Here is a 20,867-nt window from a genome sequence, read left to right as displayed (position 1 = left end):
TTCTGTTACTTTTCCATCATTGATATTTGTATATATATATATATTAAGGTATTACTATATGTATTCTGAAATATCCTGTTTTTAATTTTTATATAGGAGCCCAAGAACAGGGTTCTATTCTTTTTGCCCCTGCTGTTTAACTTGTTTGTAAATGATATATCATGTGGACTGACTGGGGATCTTCAGTTGTTTGTTGATGATGCAAAGTTGGGAAGAATTATAAGTAGCACTGCTGATGTAATTCCCTTCAGAAAGATTTGAATAGACTTTTTACTTGGAAAAAGGAGTGGGGTTATAGTTTTGATAGCAGTAAGTGCAAGGTGTTGCATTTTGAAGTGCAGAAATATAAGACTGTGTACTATAGTGATGGCGCTATACTGCAGGAAGTGGATGAGATTAAAAGTTTGGGGGTGATGGCTGACAGTAGACTGAAGTGTAGAGGGAATATTGCTATTGTTGCAAAGGCTGCACATCATAGTGCTGCTATGATAAGTACTCAACATGTAGGGCTAAGGAAGTGATTGTGCCACTGTATAAAGCACTGGTCAGACCACACTTGGACTATTGTGCTCAAATCTGGTAATCTGGTTTTCAGTGTGATATGGAAACATTGGAGAGGTGAGTGACTAAGACAATATCAGGACTTTGGACTGCTGGCTATGGAGAGACATTGAAAATTGTGGATTACAGAGTTTGGTGAATAGGAGGAAAAGAGGTGATATGATTTAGTTAGTGAGAGGATTTTATTGGATTAATCCAGATGAGATTATAAAAAAAGAAAGCGAGAGGGGAAAACCAGAAGTCATCCCTGGAAGTTATATAAGAGTGTGGTAAAGAGGAGTGTGAGGAGTAAATTTTTTTTACATAGAGAATTGTCAGTGAATAGAACACATTACTAGAATAGGTTGTTAATGTAAGGCATATTAAGGATTTTAAGATTCGATATGATAAATATTTATTATTAAGTGACACCTCCAAGGAGTCCAAAGGCTCATCGAGGAAGGGCACCTACTCTACAAATCTCTGTCTTCACCACTGAATCCACCAACTACATTGAACTGCATCATCTACACCAACTCCATCTACTGCCTACCACCACTACCACCGCTAGTAGTTTTACAGACATCCATGCCCACTGTGGGGGATTCGAACCTGAAGCCTTTTGGCTGGAAAGCAGATATGCCAACCAGGCTGTGTGTTGTTATATGTGGCAACATACATCATATGTTGTCAGTTGAATGAACCTCCTGCGATGGGTCTGCTGACTCCATGGAGAATGCAATAATAATGATGATGATATCATATGATTCCTTTTGTGATACATTTTCTTCTGATGATTTTTAACATTGCTAAACAAAAATCATGCTTCTCCAAGGGAATGCCTCCCTGAGGATAGAGATGCAGCAGTGTTCTTATAACAGTTTCCATCACATAATTCACAGTGCAGTACTTTGTACATTGCTTGTGCATGTTTTCTCTCTCTTTGACATTTATTCATGTATGGTATTTGCATTAAATCATCATTGATATCATCAAATTCCTGACATATATCCTCAGGAAGGTGTACAAAATCTTATGATAGTACTAAAGTTACATCATTACTAACTTCCTATCAACAATTCTCCTCCAGATTAGCCTGTTAATAATGACTGAGTGGTTAGCATACTTGCTCTCCAACCAACAGGTCATTGGCCTGGATGTTTGTGATTGTCTTTAGGTGGAAGATGAATTCCATCGCCTGGTGTGAGACCACCACCCTGCTTATTGAAGTCCTGAAGTTGCTGAAGAAGTTCCATGTTTGGTCTCTGGAGTAGTGTTTCCTGACAATGTAAAAATAAATAAAAAAAAATTACAAAAAATATATCAAATTTACAAAAATGGGGGGGGGGGATCCTTAGCCAGCTCATGCTACAAATGTACTACAGGTTTAGTAATAGCCTTTCATGGGTGGTAACCATAAAGGGGGAAAAAAAAATCAAGTACTCTAATATCCATTCAAAGTTATGAATAGCTTAATGATACGATTTTAAGCACCTCCGTAGCACATTTGGAAGAACGATGGCATGTTACACCCTTAGATTGAAAAATGGCTAAGTTCGATTCTTGTCGTGCTGAGAGAGGAAACTTTATATGATGTTTTTCAATTGAAGGTGAGTTAGCCGATCTCATAGCAGGGTTTTTCCTTCCAGAAACTCTGGTTTTTCATCCTGCATACAGACAAATCAGCCTTGAGAACACACACACGATTTACAGACAAAAGTACTAGTGGTGGTGGTGGGCAGTAGATAGCATTGGTGTAGATAATGATGATTGTAGTGGCGGTTCGCAGTGCTTGGATTAAGTGGTGGAGACAGAGAGTTGTAGAGTAGGTGCCCTCCCTTGATGAGTCTTTGGACTCCTTGGAGATGTCACATAAAAATAATAATTATTATTATTATCTGTCAACATTATGATATTATTAGATGTCTTCTATAAGTCTTTTTCCTGCCATTCTGGAAATGAACATATGTTTAGCTAATCTTTCCTCTCCCATTCTGTTTAAGTGGCCATACTACCTGAGATTAGATCTGCTAACACATTTCTGAATGCTAACAATGCCAAGTTATTTTCTAATATCCTCATTTTTAATATGATACTGCCATCTGTTCAGTCTCCTAATCTTTCTCAGGACTCTCAGATCCATTAGTTAAAACTGGTTTGAATACTGTCTTATATATAGCTAGTTTAGTGTTTTGACTAATCTCTCTCTCTTGTTCTATATAAATTTATTCATCTGACTTCCTACCATACCAGCTTTTATTAATTCTGCCGTCTATTTCCAAATTTAATTTTCCATCTTCACTAAAAATTGTGTCTAAATAGCTGAAATATTTTACTTGTTCTGTAGGTTCTTTATTCAGGATACAGTTGATGTTTTCTATGTTTCTGCTTATTTTCATTTTTTTGTCTTTTTAATGCTGATTTTCATACCAAATTTATTACTGTAGTTATTCAATTTAGTCAGGAAATCCTGCAGACTCTTCCTGGATATATTTAGGAGTATAACATCTGCATAAAGTAAAGAGCTGAGATTGGCATCTCCAATTTTGATACCATTTATATCAGATGGTAATAATGTACATTCTTGTAGCACACATGACTTAACATCAAACCATCTTCCTCTACCTCCTTCAATTCTAATTGGTGTTTTATATAAGTTGCAATCAAATCTTAATTCTCTAAATTGTCATATATTGTGAATTAAGCATATTACTCTGGATGTAGGCTTTATACATAAAATTAGTGCAAATCAGTGTTTTATGAAACAAAACTTCATACCCAAATGGATATTTAATGTGCTGAACACAATAAAATAAAGATGTTGCCTTTGCTAGTTTAAATTAATTTTATTAATAATTATCACTCTGGTTGTATGTTAATTTTATGCAGTTTTTAATTTACAAATTCACCGAGATCACACTGTTAGGAATAGTGTGATCTGAGAAATGTTACATTCAAATATTAATATTTGTAAATGACAGATCTGATTAATCTTAGCCATTATATCATTTGAAGTATGTTATATTAAATTTTATACATCAATGTTCTGTATCTTAGTACAACTGTTTTAGAAAAAATATTAAGTGCTTATTGCGATGTCACCTAATAGGGGGGGGGGGAGTGCAATGCAACAAATGTTTCAAAGATTTAGGTGGTGAAAGGTATGTATCACTGTGTAAGGTTTGTAAAGCACTTTGTGCTGATTTGCCAGTCAGGAAAGTTGGCTTTTTCTTTCAGCAACTTCTGTGAGCTGCTAAATGCCTAACAGGAATTTTTATATCAGTCTAATTTCATATACATCTATAAACCATCTAAAAACTTCTGTGGAAAAGGGTGTATTGGAATTTTTGGATGTGATGGATCTTATTGGAGTGACACTTTTTCTGCAATATTGATGTGACTGCTTTTACAGTTAGCTAAACTTGTAAGGGACTATTATAACATTTCTTTTAGAACAGTGTGTGCTTATGGATATGTGGTCAGAAGGTTCTATTTATTATAATGCTACTTGTTATTTTATGAGTATGCTATACATCTGTTAGTTTTATGGATATCCTTATCAAAAAGGTGTTATATCAAATATTGTTTTGCTAGACACTTAGAAGAAATCTAACATAAAATTAAAGAATCAAGATGTTGGCAACAAAAATGTTTAATTCTTCAAATTATTATGTAGTATATGTGGGGTAAAACATTTTTGTCACTTTTTTTCACTTGCATTTGGAATCATCTTGATTAGTTTCTCATTTAAAGTATTGGTCAGATGTTCAAATGAATTTTCACTAGTTTTTGCAAAGTTACAGATGTTAATTTTGCTTGCTTGGTTGGCTGAATGTTCACATCTGCTTTACAAGTTGAGAGTTTGAATCTTACTTTGACATGGATGTTTTATGAATGTCATTAACTAGTAGTTGATTTTCAATACCTGGCATGAAGCCACCATCCAGAAGCCTAAAGTAGCTTGAAATATACCATATCTGGTTTCTAGAGAAAGGTTTCCAATTTATTGAACCTTGGTTCAACCACAATACTAAGATACAGTAAGTTTAAAGTGGGACATGTTCATTGTAAATATTCTTTAATAACAATCCCACCTTTCAATTTTTTATAATTGTCATTATAAAAAAAAAATACTGCATTGGCAGAGAACAGTCTTGATGGGATGACATTTTGAACTTCTTTTGAATTAGCTTTTTTTTTTTTCAAGTCAATACAGTTAGACAGTCCTATGTACAAAAAGTTTTATTTTAAAGAATAGTGAAATTTACAGAAGTAATTTTGTTTTCTCTTTCATTAGGTTGACTAACCTACAAGTACATAATTATTTTAAAGAAAGCAGAACTGTAAACTGGTGATGCTTTGAGTATATAGACATATAAGATTACTTATAAATATATTTTCTTGCTACTTCACCCCCCCCCCCCACTTCATACAAAAAAAAAAGTTATGTACTGTCATTAAATAATAAGCTGACAATTTAGGACAGTATATAATGCTGATAAAAATGTTTCTTCTAAACCAAGTCGACCTGGCTTCTTTGTGCAGATGTTTGCTCTCCTTAGCTTGGTTTAAACATAGATTTTCATTCTGTTTTACTAAGTAAATTTAGTAGTAGTATGTACTATATATATAACAAGCTTGAAGCTAATTGCTTTACTGTTACTATGATAAAAAAATATAAATTTTTTCTATATTTTATTTCTGATGGCTTATTTTGACAATATTGTGATTCAAACTAATTTCCTTTCTTTCTTTCTTTCTTTCAGTATTATCTGCATGATATAAGCAGGATATATGTTGATAATATATATCACAGCTCAAAAATTTTTTTTGGCTTTGTTAATTATTGGAGGGGATGGTGATGGATGAAAGATAAAATAGCAACTGCATTTTTAGTATTGAAACTTAAGGAGTAGATAATACACTTATGACCAGATTAGCACTGTCTTATTGTTTATATATATATATATATATATATAAAAACACCAGGAGCGAATATTCTAGGTGTGCGGTGCTCATCCACCAAATAGGAATATCACCGATATTATATTTTTGCATTTATTCCCGTTAAAGGCCCCTTGTTTCTAGACTTCGTATGATTCCTAAAAGTAAACACAATATACTTGTGTGTGTGTGTGTGTTCAAAATGCATACACCTTTGAGCCCTTTGAAAAGATGTACTAATGGCGCAGGGGTCAAATTCTTAGTATTCTAGTAGTTTTAAACTACTCAGAGGGCAAGACAGGGTGAGCTCTGCGACAATGGCACCTAGCGGCTGTGATTGGTTATTGTGTCAACCAGTCCAATTGAACGTTATCATTTGTTATGAGTTGCTGTTTTTGTTTTCTGAGTTTCATCTGTTTTGTATGTGTGAACTGATGTGATAGTCAAGTTTTTATATATAATATAGACAAATTTTTAATATATAATTTTGGATAAATTTATAACTCTTTTGCCCATATTTACAATGTGAAACAGTATTGTAGTCGAAGGAGGTAAGCCTTGTCCTACTCTTCCAAATTTTACACCTTTGAGTAATTCAAATATACCAAACCCAATATAGTATTCTCCTTCATTATTGTTTTCTAGTATACATTATCTTAAAACAAACACATTGTCCCCAACTCTGCACAGATTTGGTTACAATTAATTGCATTAGACCAATTAGGATGAGCACTGATGGGATATACACTCTTCAAACTTTCATACATCGATAAAAATGTAATCATACAGTCAAACTGACTTAAATTTTGTAGCGTGGATTGCATAAGCTATGACAGCACACCCAACCAAAATGGGCACGTGACGCTACTGATAAACACACGAGAAGTGGTACTATATTGTATAAGCATCACTCCATTATATAGTACCCTTTATTCAGTGTTGTCATCACCAGATGAGGTGGCAGTATAGTGTGAAATATGCTGGTTAGAAATGGCAGCGGGAGTCAGCAGTGCATAGAATTACTCAACAATTCTTGGAACTTTTTGATAGTTTGTTATAGTGAGTGAATTTGTTGCATGTTGATAGAATTTTGCTACAAAAGATCTAGGAATGCTAGTGGCCAGAGAGATGTATCTCAGAGGACACATTGCAAAAGTGATCAAAATGATGCAAAGCAATGCTGCAGTGTCAAGGACTATGCTGACAGGATATGGAAGTTATTTCTCCTCTTTATAAGATGTTAATATGTTAGCATAGAAATTTTAGGATAGCAATTAGTATGTGATGGAAGAAAGAGACAGAGAAGTCATCCGTGGAAGCTGTTAGAGTATGATCAGCAAAGATGTGTGAGGGTCAGCTTTTGCCAGGAATAGTGAATGCATGAATTAATTTTCTAGTGATTCTTAATATTTCATGGAAATACCCAAATAATAAAAACAGTAATATACACACAAGGCTTTTTGATAGTGATGATTAATATTTTCAGGTGTCCAACATTGCTACGAGATAGACATGCAAGTTTTCTAAAGAGGGGACTGCTACATTTATCAGAATCCTATCAGGTATGTCAAAAAATTGTTGCCATCATTTGGGGGGGGACAGCAAAATGGAATTTATGCAACTTTCTTACTGAAATTACCCGTTTTCTGGATAATGGACAGTTGCTTCAAACTGACCCTGATAGTTTCAGTTGTCCCTGAAACTATTCCGTTAGCATTCTGTGTTTAGTCTGGGGGGGGGGGGGGGGGACATCCATAATTTTCCTAACACAACTTGAAAGTTCATGTATTGCATTCTGCTGGCTTTAAGTATATATGAAGATAATTTTTTTTTCTTTTATGACATAATATTAAAGTGGAAGCTGTAAAAGCATATGATATGCTAAATCAGTTTTTAATTAGTATCCGATTAAAAATGAATTAACATAAAAACTGAATTAAAACTGAATCTTTTAATCTGTATCTGACTTGCCATAGGAATGCTTTATTATAATTTTTTTTTTTTTCAGATTATCCTGTTACTTTGGAAAAAATAATTTGATTTTCCCAGCAGATGGATATATCATGCTGTACACCAAATCATTAAGCACTGAACAAACAAAGTGTCATACAACCAATGGAAAGCAAGTGCTTGTATAATCATAGGCTATCCATTTGGTCAGACTCAGTATGCATCACTTGAACTATGAGACATAATAACCTCACATACTTTATCATTATTATTACACCTTCCATGGAGTCGACAGACTAATTGTGGGAGGTTCATCTAACTGACAGCATATTTATCATATAGAATCTTAAAATCCTTAATACTCCTTGCATTAACGACACATTCTGGTAATGCATTCCATTCGCTGACAACTCTCCATGAAAAAAATCCATTCCTACCTGTCTCATCCTCACCATTATGCATCCCATCACCTTGTGCTGCTACAACCGCATCTTCAACTTCATATCCATCTTCCTTTTGCTTTACAATCTGTTTATTTGCTATCCTGTGTCACAGGTAGGCCCTGATCATTTGCTACATTAACTTCTTGACCCTGCACCTCCTCAAAAAACAATAGCTTTTCTAAATGTCCAACATCAAATCCATTCAGATGTAATCCATCAGATTTATACCACCCAAACATAAAAGAAGTTTAATAAAATTTAATGCGATGGATGTGTTTCAATACTGCTACACCATATCAGGTGAAATATTTGAAACTGCAATTCTTAGATTACTGCTCTGAAATGAAAGTTATATGAATAAGCATATATTTACTACTATTGATTAAGTGCTGAAATACGCAGGAAGCAAAATTTGTGAACCAACACCAATATGTGATTTTTTTCATTAAAATATAAAAAATAACAAAAAAAGAAATAATAAAAATTAAATACGTTTCTTTTAAGATAAAAAAAAAAACTAATGAAAAGATTTTCATTAGTTTTTTTTATCTTAAAAGAAAGATAAAAATATATAATTTGCACTCAACAAAATCTACGGCCCCCCCAAGGGGGGCTGCGGCCCACAATTTGGGAAGCGCTGGTCTACATCATCTAGTGATAAATTTGATATCTCCTAGATATCAAATTTATCATTTAAGTGCTACTTAAATGATATATCATTTAATATATCATTTAAGGTTATAAGGTTACAGCATTCATATTTACGAATTTAGGGACACAAAACACACATGTTGAAATGATTATTTTACTAATTATTAATAAAATAACACTTGACGTTTCGACCCCTGTATTGAGGTCATCGTCAGAAGGATACATGTGTATAGGGAACCAAGCTACATGCTCTTGCACTCTATAAAGGTAAATTAAATCTATGCTGTTAATTAATCTGTTTCTTAGCCCGACCTCTAATGATAATTAAATAAGATAAAATAAAATTTAAATTTTAAAAAAATTACCATATTTGCCGGCGTATAAGACTCACTTTTTTCTTTGAAAATAGGTCTGAAAAACAGGGTGCATCTTATACGCCGATACTCAGTTTTTTATTACTTTCATTTCTGGAAATTTTCTCTGTTCCGAGTTACACGATTTCTTTCTTGCTTCATTGCAGTGTGTGAGAGCATTCCAGTTACGTAGAGTTCAGTGGATGCGCTTAAAACTGCTTAAATTTAATTTCTGGAAATTTTCTCTGTTCCGAGAAAATGCGATTTCTTTCTTGCTTCGTTGCGGTGTGTGAGAGCATTCCAGTTAAGTAGAGTACAGTGGATGCACTTAAAACTGCTTAAAGGAGTGCTTGTACATGTTCACACAAAAGGCTGTATGGATGAAGGAGGAATGAAGTTATGGATAGCTAAACTGTGGTCTAGGTGCCCTGGCAGACTGTTGAAAAAGTCTGCCCTGCTAGTACAGGTTCAGTTTTGTTCTCACAGAACAGAAGATGTTAAAAATAAACTCAAGGAATTGAAAACTCAGTTGGCTGTAATTCCAGGAGGTCTAACTAGTCAGCTTCAACCTTTAGATGTCTGTATTAATAAACCATTTAAGGGATTTATGAAGGAGAAGTGGAACAGCTGGATGCAGTCTTCAGATTTTGAGGTTACGCCATCACGAAGGAAGAGGCTAGCATTTCGCAAGTTTGTGAGTGGGTCAAAGCTTCATGGGATGCTGTGAAAACTGAGACATTGGTTAAGTCATTTAAGAAGTGTGACATTAGTAAGGCACTGGATGGTACAGAGGAATTTGTTGTATTAGGACTCAGATTCTGATTTAGAAGAGGTTTCAAGTGTCTCTTCATTTAGCTCTAGAGATGAATTTCTGGGTTTTGACAAAGAAGATTAAAAGGTGGGTACCCTTTCCTAGTTAGATTAGATATTTGTTGAAAGTAGACCTACTTATTACTTTATATTTGAAATACTGTAAATTCATTATAATATTCAGCAATAAAGTTTTTTTCCTAAAAAATGCGTACAAAAAAACGGGTGCATCTTATATGCTGGCAAATACGGTAAATAAATTAAATAAATAAATAAACTACAATAAACTCTGTTAAAGTCCTCGTACTAAGATTCTTCTGGATTTGTACAATTCAGATTGTTATACTGTGATTTTCTTCAGGACTTGTACAGTTCAAGTTGCTGTTGAATGTTAAGGGGGGGAAAAAAAAAACTTCAAGTTTTCTTGTAGTGGGATTTTTCTTTGGCTTGTTCTGGTTGCTATCAAGCTTGCAAATGGGTCCTCCACATTCTTGGAATGGTCAGGCCATCATTTTTGTTCAGATTTGGATTATGTTTGAGCATTTCACATGCTTCTTTAAATTTTCTCTCGAACCAGGTTTTGGTGTGGTGTAGGGACTTAGCATTTTTCCAATCAATTCTGTGGTATGTTTGGAGTGCGTGGTCAGAAAGGCCAGTTTTTCCAAAATGAAGGTATTTAATGTGTCGTTTGTGTTCGTCCTTCCTAATTGGGATAGTTCGTCCTGTTTCCCCCTATGTATGGTAGGTTACATGTGCATCGTGTTTTGTATACCCCTGGGTGCGCTAGATTCGTGAAAGAAGATCTTTGGAAGAACTGAGTAGGTGTCTTAATTTTGTCGGGGGTTTAAAGGTGGTTTTGATGTTGTATTTGTGTAGTGTTCTGTCTATTTTTTTGGAAATGCCTCTAACATAAGGTATGGTAATAGCATTCTTGAAATCTTTTTTGTTTTTACTAATATCATTCCTTAGCCACCTGAACAAACAACACAAACGTCTCCAATTCACCATTGAAAAGTGAAAAAAACAACTCTCTTCCGTTCCTAGACACATTCGTCACACGTCTTCCCTCAGGCTGTCTCTCCTTCTCAGTCTACCACAAAGCTACACACACAGGCTAGTACATACACAAAAATTCGTATCACTACCCAACACAAAAACTAGCTGTTATAAGCACCCTTAAACACAGAGCTCAAACTATTTGTTCAAATGAACAAGCTCTAAACCAGGAATACAAGATCATCAACCATACATTTATAAAAAATGGATACAGTGAAAAACTATTCACACGATCCTCCACAGAGATACTAGTAAAAACAAATCCTTGTGTTAGAAGCATTTCCGAAAAAATAGACAGAACGCTACACAAATACAACATCAAAATCACCTTTAAACCCCCGACAGAATTAAGACACCTACTCAGTTCTTCCAAAGATCCTCTTCCACACCTAGCCTACCCAGGGGTATACAAAATACAATGCATATGTAACCTACCATAGATAGGAAAAACAGGACGAACCATCCCAATTAGGAAGGACGAACACAAACGACACATTAAATACCTCCATTTTGGGAAAACCGGCCTTTCTGACCATGCACTCCAAACATACCACAGTTGATTGGAAAAATGCCAAGTCCCTACACTGCACCAAAACCAGGTTCGAAAGGAAATTTAAACAAGCATGTGAAATGCTCAAACATAATCCAAATATGAACAAAAATGATGGCCCTAACCATTCCAAGAATGTGGAGGACCCATTTTGCAACCTTTATAGCAACCAGAACTAGCCAAAGAAAAAATCCCATTACAAGAAGACTTGGTGAAGCATTTTTTTTTTTTCTTTCTCCCCTTAACATTCAATAGCAACTTGAACTGTATAAGTCCTGAAGAAAATCGTAGTGTAACAATCTGAACTGTACAAATCCAGAAGAATCTTAGTACATGAGGACTTTAGCAGAGTTTATTGTAGTTATTTTATTTATTAATTTTTTTTATATTTAATTTTTATTTATTTAATTTTATTTTTTTATTTTATTTATTTTTTATTTTATTTTGTCTTATTTAATTATCATTAGAGGTTAGGCAAGAGACACATTAATTGACAGCGTAGATTTAATTTACCTTTATAGAGTGCAAGAGCATACACCTTGGTTCCCTATACACATGTAGCCTTTTGATGATGACCTCAATACAGGGGTTGAAACGTCAAGCGTTATTTTATTAATAATTAGTAAAATAATCATTTCAACACGTGTGTTTTGTCTCCCTAATTTCATAAAAATGAAAATACAAAAATCGTCTGACTGAACAATAAAATTTCCACAATACATATTATAAAGCATTTGGATGCCATATTGGTGGTTTTCAAATCCATGTTTCTTTCTAACCTTCCATAATTGGGATTTTAATTCATTAATTATAAAAATCAAAATTCTCTTCCCATTACTGACAGGTGGTGGGTATTCTAAAAAAAAAAAAAATAACCTGTTCTGTTGTAAGTAATGGAATGCCCAACACATTACATAATCTGTTCCAAATACACAGGGCAAGAGGGCAGCTGTAGAATGCATGTTTTACTATTTCCAATCGATCTCCGATGTTAAAGTACCTCCATTTGATGGCACTGACTGGAAGGCAGCCATATGTAATTCTCCAAGTAAGATCCCTCCTGTTAGGGTACTCTTGTAACTTCATCAATTTATGAAACAAAATATTGTTGTCTGTACCTAACTGTGGAACTTCGCAGCAAAAGAAATTAAAGATTTTTTTATACTAACTTTTATTTTTTTTAATGGAAAGAACGTCAATTCGAGAATGTTTTAGCAGTCTTAGAGTTAAGCACAGTGTTGTAGTATTCAGGAACAGTCTCAGCTTTTGGATCTGTATAATCATTAACTCGAAACAAGGGACAGTGAAAACCCAAGCAGTACCAGAGAAAATCTGCACATGTGTGATCAGTCTGCAATATTTTATAGATTTTAGAAGCTGTATTGCTGAAATAGCAGAATGTTAAGACTGGAAGTTCAAAGCCTCCATGCTTCTTTGATAGTTTGAGAAATTCCTTTTTAACTTCTTGCTATCAGCTAGACCAAAAAAAATTGCAGAGTTTTACTTCATAATTTCTTTTCTTCAGCTTCTGTGATATCTGTAATATTTATTATGCACAACTGAGCAGGAAATATTATGGTTTTGAGTACCGTAGCTTTATAAGAAAAGGAGATTGGCCCTATTTTCCAGTCTTCTAGCATTTCAAAGTTCTTGTTATATAAGTTCTTGAACTGGTAACATTGGGTAATTGGAGAAGGGAATTTTAAGTATAATGAGGGGATTCTCTCTTAGGAGTTAGTCCAAAAGGAATTCCACCAAGATCCCATTTTCCATAAACTTTTAATTTTGTCTTGTCTGCATTAATAATTAATGCACTGCTTTTGCTGAAATTTTCCAAAATACCAAAAAATATATATATGAAATTATTATCCTTCAAAGTTCCCACTACATCATTGGCATATTTACTATATTTTTGGTTTTACCTAATACCTTATTTTCCTTTATAGTTGAAGGAACAGTTATTCCTCGCGCAGCATGTGTATTGTTGTGTTAGATCCTGAATGAAGGAATCTTGCAAAGAAATCATTCATTCAGGGTCTAACATACTAAACTATACAAAGAGAAATACCTGCACATCAGCTGAAATTAAAGTGAAACTTCTTCACATATGTATAAAATTGCATTTTATTTTATGTACCATGTATTTTAATCTATTGTGATCATCCCAATATCGAATCAGAGCTTGTCTTAAAAGAGGAATTTGTTAATATTATTTAAGCCTCACTTTAGCTGTATAGAATGATTGTGAGTTACCAGATAGATATTAAGTAACAATTCATAGAAGGTATACAATTACACTCCAGTGTAATGCCGGAGGCAGTGGCTTACGCAGAAAGTATGTCGACACGAATTCCGTGAATACAAGAGTGAATACAGCAAAGGGAGAGCAAGGGATGAACCCAAGGGGAGAAAAGATACAGGTCGTGTGCAAAGGGAACTCCAAAAAAGGAGGTGCTCGAATGAAGAATATAAGGGAATGCGTGCAGTATCGGCTCTCTCTTGTCTTATCGTTTTCCTGGTTCCTGGTTTGGAAGTTAGCTGGTGGTTCGAGTAAGGGGGATGAAGCGCCAGAGCTACAATGTCGGACGGCAAGCTTTCCTGAGAATGTTGTAGGATTCCATGCAGAGCCGAAGGTGAAATTTTCCAGCCCTAGCAGAATCGAACCCTCACTGAAGAGTCCCATCGAGAGGAATAGAGATGTTTCCTGAGACGCAAAGAATCAAGTCCGTAATCGGCAGTAATTATGAAGATAGCGTAGCCCCTACACTGGCGTGAGGATAGCCAATAGGCAAGAGGTAACCAGACGTACACGTGGTGCAGAAGGACGTCGGAAAAGGTTCGGTAAAGTAGAATTATTCTATTTTGTGTTTAGAATTCCTTAGAAGAGAGAAAATTATTTGTGAATGTAAATTGTGGACAGACTCTAATTAGAAAGTTAGCCTCCTTTTGAGAATAAGAATTGTTTGGAAGAGGTCTTTTTTGTTGTATGTGATTGATTTGACATAACGAGATTAGGACTCTAAACTTATAGTAACTGAATGACATTAGAATGTTAGTTATATTATCTTATGAATAGCTTGCTGAAGGGAAGTTTAGCTTAACACCATATCATTTGCTATCTATCTCAATTATCAGTCACTGTGTCTTACATGCTTTATAACCTTGGATTTAAATTTAAAGTGTGTTGATCTTTTAACTCGAGTTTCCTTATTCAGTATTGAGATAAATTGAATGCCTGAATTTCTTTAGTGTATTTTGCTTTGATATTCCAATAAACATGATTTATTTGCCTATACCTGAGTCATGCCTGATTATGATTTCGAATTACCACTTATAAAAATAGAACCTCTTTTGGCGGGAAGGAATTAGAAAGTGTATATAATCATAGATTTAGGTCACGACTGCAGTCTGAATCTATACAGTTGTATTAAAGTAAAATATAGTGTAAGAACACCTCAAAATCTAGTATTGTCTCCCTGAGTAAGGATCTTTTCTGCTATAGGATACTGGCTGGCACAGCATAATATAACTTTGCCAGTATCCGAAGAGGAAACAATCCTAGATGTGAGTATATTAGGCCTGATATCTGAAGAAGTAAAATAGCGATTGAAAGATAGAAAGAAATCGAGATGATATAAAAACAAGAAAAACAATGACGTAACAGTTGACTTCCTGTAAGAAAGGTTCAAGAACCAATGCCAAGAGCAGTGGACTGAGAGGGCAACCTTGCTTGACTCCTTTTCGAATTTTTACCGGGTCTGACAGGAACCCATTAACTAGGAGGCAAGCGGTTGAATTGGCATAGGCTCCTTTGATAACGGATAGTAGTTTTTTACCTATACCAATTTGCTGGAGGATGTGGAACAGAAAGGATGCCAGACATTATCAAATGGTTGAGTAAGGTCTACTGATAGCACTGCCATCGACTGCTTTTTCGTGTTAAATAAGCAGATTAGATCATGTAGCAGAAATAAATTAAATTCTACTGCTCTATCTGGTACTCCATACACCTGTGTGCTTTTAATTATGTATCTCATTCCCACTTTGAGCCTGTTATTGATAATGCAAAAAAATATCTTGTAGTTGGTATTAGATAAAGAAATAGGTCTCCAGCTGCTGATTAAAGTGTGATCTCTGTTAAGTTTAGGAATGAGGACAGTATGGCTTGCTAGAAATTCACTTGGTATGTGTCCTTATGAGAGAAAGGAATTAAATAGTCTAACTAGAATGGGAAGAATAAAATCCCAGACCTTGCAGTAAAGTCCTATCCCTAGACTATCAGGTCCTGGTGATTTTCTTGTCTGGCATTCTTTATAGACTGTGGTAACTTCAGATGCTAATGGGTTTGTCAAGCCCATCTTGGATATGAACAGTAAAGCCATTAATGTTCCAAGTTATAATTTCAACAGTACTATTGTCTTCAAACAGATTTTTGTAATGTTTTTGAAAGGAGTAAGGATGTCTTGAGTGGTGGACATGTCTTCTCCATCAATGTAGATTTTAGTGATGGTTCTTTCTTCGCGAAATTTTGTGAATTGTCTGTTGAAGAATGCAGCTGAAGGGCTATCTACTAAGTGCTGCTTTATTCTTATCTTAAAATTTCTTTCTTCTACTTGTTTCTACTTTTCCAGCTCTATCTCTATGCTAATGTTTCTAATGATGTTGCTACATTCTATACCATTGCGCTGGTATAGAATGTAGCAACATCATTAGAAACATTTTTACACTTCTCTCTTTCAACTTTTTCCTTTTGAGGAAAGCCTGTTCCTTTCCCCATTCCATCATATTCTGCTTTACTGCTACTTTGAATTTTAACCACATATCCCAATTCCAGGTAACATTATTCCAATTTGAACAGAGCGTCTGGAATTTAGTTGAAAAGATTATTCATGATCCAGAAGAGATCTCTACTTTTTCCATGCAGTGTAACTTAAGTAGAACTGGATTATGATCTGACATGTTGATGTCAAGTTGTTTTATCTGAATTATTCTATTTATAAGGGAAGAAGAGATATAAATTCGATCAATATCAGTACAAATACCTTGATTCATGTATGTGTATACCTGGAGATTAGAATTACTAATCCTCCATATGTCTACTAGTTGACCATTGTCGAGACATATTTTTAGCTGTGCAATCCCACTTTTCCACTCCTTGGGTGTCCTAATGTGGGATTTTCAATACAATCCAGTCTCTGGCTGCTATGGTGTAGTGGGCACCATATAAATATGGCTTCAATACCTGGAAGAATTTCCGTCTAACTGTTCCGAATTGAGCATAAACATTTATAAACCTTATTACACATCCACAGTATTTCCAGTCAGTTGTCAAGATTCTCCCTTTTGCATCCCTTTGGATATTACAGAATGACCCAAGGAGGGAGGGAGGGGGGGGGCAAGAATAAGAACTCCTACTCAGCCCTGTTAAATCTTCCAAAGCTCCAATAAGTAAGAAGTGGATATCTATCTGTTAAACTTTTTATATCTTTATATCTGCAAAAGTATGCTTCTTGGAAAAAGAAAAAAACCTGATATTATGTCGTAGCATAAGTTTTCTTATGCTACGACATAAGAAAATCATACAGTTTCTTGTTTAATTTGCCTGTGGAATCCTTGTACATTTAATGAGGCTTGATTAATGAAGTGTCACTGATAAGTCTTTAACGTATAAATTTTGGATGAACCTGATGAAGTCTTCAATCTGTGAAGGAGCAATTGTGTAACCTGCTTCTTGTAAACTGTTTACCAGTTTTTTACAGTTGCTTTCCATTATTTCAATTTCATGCCTATCATTCTTGATTTGAAAGCTGGTTATTTATTTATTTTTTTTTTCATGTAGGTGATAACTGTACTGAGAAAACTTTGAATCAGTAAACTTTATTATATTTTATTTAATTGTATCTCTTGCTTTCTCTTTATTAGCACTTCATAATCAATAAATTCTTCTGAGCCTGAAGAGTTTTCATTTGATGATCTACAGCCTTCTCCATCTTTACATTTTTTATTACTTCTTTTTCTTTTAGATGTAGTCCCTTTCTTAAATTTTTTTTTATCTTCAATTTTTTTTATGAATTCATCTTTCTTTTCGATGATGTCTTCATATTAAGTTCTTTCAGTTGTCTTACTTGCTTTTTTGTTGCTTCCCCAGTTTCTCCTTGTAGAACAGTTGCATATTTTTGCATTTCATTTTGTACCTGTTCAGTTGTTATATTAGGTTCATTATTGATAATTTCAGCTGATGTTCTGTCAGTATTTGACTGGGAAAGTTGCTCCCACAGATCTGGAATTTTGAGATTAATTTCTTGCTGATTTGGTCGCACACTTTTTGTGATTTTAGCAAGTATAGTTTGTTTAATAATACCATCTTTACTAGACTGAAGATTTGGGAACTCTTCATTATGCCTCTAACCAGTGCCCCTACTCTTTCTGTAAAAGTGCTAAAAAGACAGTTGTTAACGCAGTGTTCAGAATTTTTGCATTTCTGACAAGGTTTGAGGCACTGATTAGCGATATATCCGATCTCCATGCAGTTGAAACATTTAGATTTGGAGCAGTTGTGGTTCATACAGTGATCATATGAACCAAAATGGAGGCATTGCCATTGTACTCCGGGATAGTTTACCATAACTCGGGTTGTACCAAAATTTGGTACAGGCGTCTTTATATCCATTGTGAAGGTAACATTACCAGAAATCCAGTTTGGATCTTCACCTGATAAACCTTTTCGTATATTACTAATCTTACCCCATCTTGAAAATGTCTGATAAGAATTTCATTACTGTTCTCTATATATTCCATTGGAAATCTTTCATTTTTACTGTTTTTACTTGGATCCTGATCATTATAGGATAACTGTGCTGCCTTCAAAAGTAAAGCCATATAATAGTTTGTCCCTCGTTTCCACATCTTTAACTACAATTAAATATTTCCCTCCACTGTAAGTGGTAAAAGAATAAATCTTGTTTGTGCCCGACTATCTCTTTTAAAACCTTAAAAGAGATAGTTGGCATATTAAATAATCCCATGATTCAGAAATAATTCTACGCCACCAGCAAATACTTTATTTGAGCTATTATAAAATGGTGGCAACCATGATACCACTAAAAGTAATCCCATAATGCAGATGTTAGCTGCACTACCAGCAATTTTATTTATTTAAAAAAAACCCAGTGCTAGTCGAAACCACCACTAGCACCAGTAAAACAAAAAAGTGAAAAACAAAAGAAAGAAAGACAAAGTACTTATGAGATTTTTTTTTCCCCACTTGATTAGATTTATAATAAATTTAGTTTAATCCTTTAATTAAGTGTAAGCAAACAAAGTTTGCACTTGAAGTATCTTCAGGACTGAGGCAACTCGTGGTAAAGGTAGACCAAGCTCTCATCACTACTTGTCTTAGTATCTCCCATAATACAAAGCACATCTCATTGTGGATATGTATAATGCTATGCATTAAGGGAAGGGCCACTACTCAGACTGGTTTCGACCTTTATTGAGGTCTCGTCAGTGGAAGCCAGACCCAGAGGTGGTGATACTAAGGTTGAAGCAATGGAGAAGTCATATTTACTTATACGAGTTGCTAAAAGGTGTCTCACCTTATTATTAAATTACTCTGGATTTAGAGAAAGATGTTGGAAGTTTGAGAGCTTGGTCCACCTTTACCACAAGTTTCCTCGGTACCTAAAGCTACTACTTCAGGTGCAAATTTTGTTTGCTTACACTTGGATAAAGGATTAAACTAAATTTATTATAGTCTCAGCAAGTGGGAAAAAACTTCCAACATGTTTTTCTAAATCCAGAGTAATTTAATAATAAGGTGAGACACCTTTTGGCAGCTCGTATAGGTAAATACGACTTCTCCATTGCTTCCACCTTAGTATCACCACCTCAGTCTGGCTTCCACCGATGAGATTTCAATAAAGGTCGAAACCGGTCTGGGTAGCAGCCCTTCCCTTAATGCATAACATTATACATGTCTGCAAGGAGGTGTGCTTTGCATTATGGGAGATACTAAGACAAGTAATGACGAGAGCTTGGTCCACCTTTATCACGAGTTGCCTTAGTCCTGAAGATACTTCAGGCGCAAACTTTGTTTGCTTACACTTGGATAGAGGATTAAACCAAATATATAATTTCTTGGTATCTTTAATTTATAGTATAATCAAGTGAAAAAACTTCCAACAGCACAATTTGAGACAAAAAGCCTCACTATACTCTAATTAAAAACACAGCTCAAATCGACCACTATGTTCACTAGCACCACTTATACTGTCATTAATATCTTCTTGGTTGCTTCCTTTCAAGATCTGCTATTATTACTTCCTGTTTATTTTTCATTTATTTTTCTAAAACAAATGTTTTAGAAAATCATTTCAGAACACAAATTCAAGCCAGTATGGTAGCTAGCAGGCTACTTTATTGATAGAAAAACTTTTTTTTTTCAAAAATTAAAAAACAAACTCATTATTTTACAAACAAGGTTTGTACAGTATAGCAAATTTTTGGGTATTACAGGAATTGTTTATTATAGTAGATAGTTTACTACAGGGAATTTCTTCAGTTGTAACATTTCAATTGTGTGTTATAACAGTTAATAACAAAAATAATTTTTTCAACCACAGTGCTGCACTGTTAATCATTTTCTGAAACTCTTGTTGACTTACTGGGGCATATCAATTAAAAAAAATGGGGTCTTAGATGAGTAATTTTTTTGTGTGGCAAGTAATGTTTTACATTGAAGGGCTTGATAAAGCCCTTAGGTTGAAATTTAAAGGTCACATTACAGAAATTGCAAATATGATGACTCTCAGAGGATAATTGTGATGTTGAAAGGGTCATTGCCATGTAAGAATAGGGAAGTCATTTTACCTCTTTACAAGGTCTTGATATGAGCACCTGGACTACTGTGCACAGATTTAGTCTCTGGGTTTTAAAGAGATAAAGAAGCTGTAGAAAGGCTGCAAAGAAGTTACAAAGATGATATTGGAATTATGGAATGTAGATTATGAGGATAGATTGAGAGTATGTAAACTGCAGACACTGGTAAACAGAAGAAAAAGGGGTGATATGATAGAGGTCTATAAACGTTTGAGAGGGTATTATAGGATATCAGGGAAATATCAGTAGTTTGCTGATAATTGCAGGATGATTTAGATAGGCTGACAGTATAGGTAAAAGATAATGGGTATCAGTTTAATGTAAAGTCACACATTTTGGGATAGACAGATTACAAGCTGTGTCCCACACTGATGGAACTGTACTCTGGGATATAGATGAAGCTAGGAATTTTAGAGGTGGTAGTAGATAGAGTTGTAGTTTAGAGAATATATTGCTAAGATGGCCAAGGCAACTCATAGGATTACTTGGTTATTGAAGAACATACAAGTAGAGACAAGGAAGTTATCATCCTTCTTTATAAGGCCTTGATATACATCTGGATTGCTGTTCTCAGGTCAAGTCACTCGGATTTCTTGGAGATGAAGTAGTGGAGAGGATCCAGAGGGAAGTGATCAAGATGGTGTTGGCTGTGGAATGTTACTTATTATGATATTGAGGATTTTTGGGTTGAAA

At 34.7% G+C, this 20,867-nt stretch overlaps 1 protein-coding gene across 2 annotated transcripts in view; it reads left to right on the top strand.

Annotated features, from left to right (window-relative positions):
• Positions 1–20,867, top strand: part of Fntb (Farnesyl transferase beta subunit) — a 204,627-nt gene that overhangs the window by 18,046 nt on the left and 165,714 nt on the right. For both annotated transcript variants that reach the window (XM_090398657.1, XM_090398658.1), the window contains exon 3: positions 6,971–7,046. In XM_090398657.1, the coding sequence (XP_090254783.1) occupies positions 6,971–7,046 (76 nt within the window). The remainder of the gene's footprint in view (positions 1–6,970; positions 7,047–20,867) is intronic.

This window comes from Typopeltis vanoorti, chromosome 10, assembly GCF_054136105.1.
Source record: "Typopeltis vanoorti isolate ZY-2024b chromosome 10, IOZ_Tvanoo_1.0, whole genome shotgun sequence".
NCBI lineage: Eukaryota > Metazoa > Arthropoda > Arachnida > Uropygi > Thelyphonidae > Typopeltis > Typopeltis vanoorti.
This window is presented reverse-complemented; position numbering and strand designations above follow the sequence as displayed.